The 6000-nt window shown below is 40.8% G+C and overlaps 1 protein-coding gene across 1 annotated transcript; it reads left to right on the plus strand.

Annotated features, from left to right (window-relative positions):
• Positions 1-3834: 3834 nt before the first annotated feature.
• Positions 3835-5203, plus strand: avp (arginine vasopressin). The gene is made up of 3 exons (XM_056282903.1): positions 3835-3954; positions 4745-4949; positions 5070-5203. Exons 1-3 carry the CDS (start codon positions 3835-3837, stop codon positions 5201-5203), a joined length of 459 nt encoding a protein of 152 aa, XP_056138878.1.
• The last annotated feature ends 797 nt before the right edge of the window (positions 5204-6000 follow it).

Here is a 6000-nt window from a genome sequence, read left to right on the forward strand (position 1 = left end):
ATACACACACACACACATATATATATATATATATATATATATATATATATATATATTGGCCCTATGTGATAGTCTGGCAGCCTGTCCAGGCCGTCTCCCCGCCTGCCGCCCAATGACTGCTGGGATAGGCTCCAGCATCCCCGCAGTACACACACACACAATTGGGACCACTGGTGGTACAGTGATATATATATATATATATATATATATATATATATACACTACCGTTCAAAAGTTTGGGATCACCCAAACAATTTTGTGTTTTCCATGAAAAGTCACACTTATTCACCACCATATGTTGTGAAATGAATAGAAAATAGAGTCAAGACATTGACAAGGTTAGAAATAATGATTTGTATTTGAAATAAGATTTTTTTTACATCAAACTTTGCTTTCGTCAAAGAATCCTCCATTTGCAGCAATTACAGCATTGCAGACCTTTGGCATTCTAGCTGTTAATTTGTTGAGGTAATCTGGAGAAATTGCACCCCACGCTTCCAGAAGCAGCTCCCACAAGTTGGATTGGTTGGATGGGCACTTCTTGCGTACCATACGGTCAAGCTGCTCCCACAACAGCTCAATGGGGTTCAGATCTGGTGACTGCGCTGGCCACTCCATTACCGATAGAATACCAGCTGCCTGCTTCTGCTCTAAATAGTTCTTGCACAATTTGGAGGTGTGTTTAGGGTCATTGTCCTGTTGTAGGATGAAATTGGCTCCAATCAAGCGCTGTCCACTGGGTATGGCATGGCGTTGCAAAATGGAGTGATAGCCTTCCTTATTCAGAATCCCTTTTACCCTGTACAAATCTCCCACCTTACCAGCACCAAAGCAACCCCAGACCATCACATTACCTCCACCATGCTTAACAGATGGCGTCAGGCATTCTTCCAGCATCTTTTCATTTGTTCTGCGTCTCACAAACGTTCTTCTTTGTGATCCAAACACCTCAAACTTGGATTCATCCGTCCACAACACTTTTTTCCAGTCTTCCTCTGTCCAATGTCTGTGTTCTTTTGCCCATCTTAATCTTTTTCTTTTATTGGTCAGTCTCAGATATGGCTTTTTCTTTGCCACTCTGCCCTGAAGCCCAGAATCCCGCAGCCGCCTCTTCACTGTAGATGTTGACACTGGTGTTTTGCGGGTACTATTTAATGAAGATGCCAGTTGGGGACCTGTGAGGCGTCTGTTTCTCAAACTAGAGACTCTAATGTACTTATCTTCTTGCTCAGTTGTGCAACGCGGCCTCCCACTTCTTTTTCTACTCTGGTTAGAGCCTGTTTGTGCTGTCCTCTGAAGGGAGTAGTACACACCGGTGTAGGAAATCTTCAATGTCTTAGCAATTTCTCGCATGGAATAGCCTTCATTTCTAAGAACAAGAATAGACTGTCGAGTTTCAGATGAAAGTTCTCTTTTTCTGGCCATTTTGAGCGTTTAATTGACCCCACAAATGTGATGCTCCAGAAACTCAATCTGCTCAAAGGAAGGTCAGTTTTGTAGCTTCTGTAACGAGCTAAACTGTTTTCAGATGTGTGAACATGATTGCACAAGGGTTTTCTAATCATCAATTAGCCTTCTGAGCCAATGAGCAAACACATTGTACCATTAGAACACTGGAGTGATAGTTGCTTGAAATGGGCCTCTATACACCTATGTAGATATTGCACCAAAAACCAGACATTTGCAGCTAGAATAGTCATTTACCACATTAGCAATGTATAGAGTGTATTTCTTTAAAGTTAAGACTAGTTTAAAGTTATCTTCATTGAAAAGTACAGTGCTTTTCCTTCAAAAATATGGACATTTCAATGTGATCCCAAACTTTTGAACGGTAGTGTATATATATATATATATATATATAGTCCCAGGGGTAATTGGAGCACTAGGGCCTGTGACCCCTGAACTGAGAGAGTGGCTAACCTAACGGGTGTTGGTAGCCCTTAATGATTCTTTCTAATTGGTTCAATTTTTCTTGTATTTGGTGTCGTTTGGGTGTGTTGCGTGTTTCTTGGTGTAAATCTTTGAAGTGCTTTATCCATATATCGCCATCTTGAATGGCAAGATTATTATTATCATTTTTTGTTGAAGGTCTTCCAGTGGTCCCCGAAACTGTCTGAGTTTATTGACTCTTCAAATAAGTTTGTGATTTGTGGTTTATGAGCTGGTGCTCTCTTAGTTCTCAGTGTCTGTCTATATATTGTTTGAGTGTGTCACCATAGTGAATACATAGTAGGTCCTGATTTTCTGGAGCCCAGTGCTTTTGGTTGGATAATTGTCTTAGTTTTTGCCCAATGTTTTAACATTCTGGGTCAAACCATTTTTTCTTGCTTTCCCATTTTGGGGTGTAGTTTTAGGAAGGGTACATTAGATTGTTGTGTCACATGATGAACTATATTGTTGATGTGCTTTGTGGCTACCTTTGCTCCTTCTTTACTGTGGAGCTCTGTATGGACCAGGAAGGAGTTTAAATGCTCTTGGATTCCATGACTGGTCATCACGTAGTCTGTTTTGCTTCAGTCTGTAGTGGGTTGTTATATTATATAGTGTACTGGGATTGGGGCATGGTTGTTAAAGCGTGTTTGTGATCGGTATAGCCTGATCTGGTTATGGTCTGAAAAAGGGGGCTTATCGCTTAATGGTGAGTGCTCTGAAAGAGAAAGGGTCCAAATCTGTTATACTGCCATGAGAAGAACTGCAGGTGTAACAGTCAAAGGAGTCACCTCTTAACCAACCATTGACTACGTACACACTGAGGGCCTGGCAGAGCTGCAACACTTCTTTCCCATTTTTGTTTATCATTTTATCGTAATTATTCCTCAGAGGGAAGAGTTAGACAGGTGTTCGTTTTGCTATTCATGCATTTGTCTGCCTTTGTGCTAATAGTGTCTGATTCTTCTGCTGTTTGTGCCTTCACATTGCTTACAATTAAGATATTTCCCTGAGTTTGGAAATGGCTGATGTCTCCCTCCAGAGCAGTAAAGGTCTGATTGTTAAGGTAGGAAGATTCAGCTGGAGGGATATATAGATTGCACATTGACTATGTACAGACTGAGGGCCCGGCAGAGCTGCAGCACTTCTTTCCCAGCAATCATCAGCTGTCAGTTGATGACTGCTTATGGCATGAAACAGGCTTGTACTGTCTCATAAAGAATTTACTTGAATCACTGGATTATTTTGCTCCCTATTTGTTGAACACTTTTCCTATCATTGAGTGTTTCTTTTAACAAAGTTATATATATATATATATATATATATATATATATATATACACACACACATATATACATATACATATATATATATACATATGTATACATATATATATATATAGCGGTTTTTTTCCGAAACCATCAAGGGTGTTTATAAGTGCTCAACTAACGAGGAGTGGAATATCAATATTGAGATATAGATAGATAGATAGATAGATAGATAGATATAAATATAGATATTGATATATATATAGATATATATCATTGATATATATCTGTATATACTCTGTCTCTCGCTCACTCGCTCGCTGTGTGTGTGTGCGCCTCTCTGTCTCTCTCTGTCTCTCTCTCTCTCTCTCTCACTCATAGCCTTCATATGTGTGTGGAGAGCTGCACAAACATGGCACTGACGTCAAAACCAAGAATCCGTCAGTTTTGCAGAGCACATCCATCTGCTTATAAGTAAACGGAGCGACTTCAGCATCTGTCACTCGTCCGTGGTGCGGTGTAGTGGTAGTATAGTGGTGTACTGTTGTGGTGTACTGGTGTGATATAGTGGTGTACTGGTTTGGTATACTGGTGTGGTACAGTGGTATAGCGGTGTGTTGCAGACAGACCAGTAGACATGACTCGTGCTGTGTTGTCACTGTGCGTCCTGGGCTTCTTCACGCTCTCCTCTGCCTGCTACATCCAGAACTGTCCACGAGGAGGGAAGCGCGCCCTGCCCGACGCCCAAACCAGACAGGTAACCACTTCCGCTTTCACAGAGACCCCTTCTCTACTTCTTTATCTTTCTTTATTTCTCTTTTTCTTTATTTCTTTCCTCCTTATCCCTTCATTTTTCTTTCTTTCTTTTTTTTTTTCTCTTGTTATTTTCCCTTTCATTATTTCTTTCTCTCTCTCATTTAGTCACCTTATGTTTGGGAAGTCCTAAAACCTTCCATATGAGAGCTTTAAAATGCCAGTTGCAAAACGTTTTCTGCAAAAATGCGCAAGAAAAGACTTGTTCTTCCAGCAGGCTGGATATCACCGGCTGTGTGGACAGAGCACACAGACAAATTTTATGTGCTCATGGCCAAATGATCTGCCACTTTTGTCTTTCAAAATGATGAATCATATTTATAAGTAATGGCTTTTAAGAGAGATGATTGTGCATTAGAAATAAAGTAAAAAGGGGGGAAGGTGGTAGATTTCACACTGATTTGCGCTTTGTTACAGCAATTCAAGTATTTCAACTTGACTTATTACTCTTATGGCTTGGTTCAGTGCACTACAACAGTAAGAATATTTGCTTTCTAGTGTTCCAAGCTTACAATATATCAATCAGCTTAATACATGATGGCAATATACTGTCTCGGTTTTTTATTATATTGTTCATATTAGTATTTTCCTTTTGAATATTCTTAGTTCACTGCTATTTGATATCCATGCTTATTCTTATTAAGTTGTAATGCTTGCATACTTCAGATGTAAAATTGTGTTGCCATTTGCCATGTGAGTAATATATGAACTTCAATGTCAACTTTCCGCCCAAGTGCATGGCATGTGGCCCCGGGGACAGGGGCCGCTGCTTTGGCCCCAGTATCTGCTGTGGGGAGGAACTGGGCTGCTTATTGGGCTCTGCAGAGAGCTCCCACTGTGCGGAGGAGAACTACCTGCTCACCCCCTGCCAGGCAGGAGGGAGACCCTGTGGATCTGAGGGAGGACACTGTGCTGCCTCAGGGCTCTGCTGTCACTCAGGTACCGTCAGACAGTTTGATGACGTTTACCAAAGGTCGTGCATAAACCAGTGGTGTTTTTCAAAGTACAGCAAGATAGCCTCACCTCAACTTTCTTTATCCTGTCTTTCTTTTTTGACAGAGGCCTGTGCTGTAGACTCTGACTGTCTGGAAGAGAACCTGGTCTCAGAAAGTCAGAAAGTCTCCGGGACGTCCCCTGCAGAGTTGCTGTTGCGCTTACTGCATGTGGCCAGCAGGGGACAGACTGAGTACTGATAACTCGGGAGGCTCCTCCTTGAGGCCCAGGTCTCCACGAGACAAAAGACCATTACTGTTCCTCGGTAAGCCGATAGAGAAAGATGACCGTAGTATTTTTGGAACTCAAACTTTGTTTTGTTTGTTTTTGTTCATCCTTAACACTGTGATAATTCTGTCTGCTGGGGACTGGATATGGTCAGAGGATGACAAATATGTTTAAAATGACCGGCTATGTAGGTTTATTGTATAGGGTAATATACCTTCTCCACATCCTGGGGATGAGAAATCCTATTGATATCAAGGGATAGCCTCAGTTTGACAACTTAAAGTAAATAAAAGCATTGAAAACATTGCACGTTAGTTCCCAGAGATGTATATACTACTGCACATAATGTAAACATGTTTTTTTTGTTTTTGTGGTAATTCAAATATCTGAGCGTGCTAGATCAAGAGTCATTAAAAAAAAACACTGTGTAAATAGGTCACTGGTGGCTCCTAGGACCGATACTGTTCAGGGTGGTTTCCATTTAAAAGGAAGAACCGGCAATGCTTGAATGACTACTTGTTGTTAGTGTGAGGTGAAGCAGAAATAAAAACCCACTGCACTATGAATGTGAGCCACAAACTGATATAATTATTGTCTACTCCAACACGTCGAAAGTCACTGCTGTTATGAAGTTGTAAGAAAATGGGTGCGACAGTAAAGAATATATCACTACCAACAAACTGTCTCTTTTATTCATTATTATATGAAGGCTCCTACACGTTTTACACTTTATACGGTCTTGGTTTATTGATTCATCTTTTCAACAGCC

Source organism: Lampris incognitus, chromosome 1, assembly GCF_029633865.1.
Source record: "Lampris incognitus isolate fLamInc1 chromosome 1, fLamInc1.hap2, whole genome shotgun sequence".
NCBI classification, from domain to species: domain Eukaryota; kingdom Metazoa; phylum Chordata; class Actinopteri; order Lampriformes; family Lampridae; genus Lampris; species Lampris incognitus.

Bases quoted from the DNA above. Each gene is read 5' to 3' on its own strand.
- avp (XM_056282903.1), top strand. From the start codon at position 3,835: ATGACTCGTGCTGTGTTGTCACTGTGCGTCCTGGGCTTCTTCACGCTC. The intron at 3,955-4,744 runs GTAACCACTTCC...TTTCCGCCCAAG, and splicing joins CCGACGCCCAAACCAGACAG to TGCATGGCATGTGGCCCCGG. The intron at 4,950-5,069 runs GTACCGTCAGAC...CTTTTTTGACAG, and splicing joins AGGGCTCTGCTGTCACTCAG to AGGCCTGTGCTGTAGACTCT.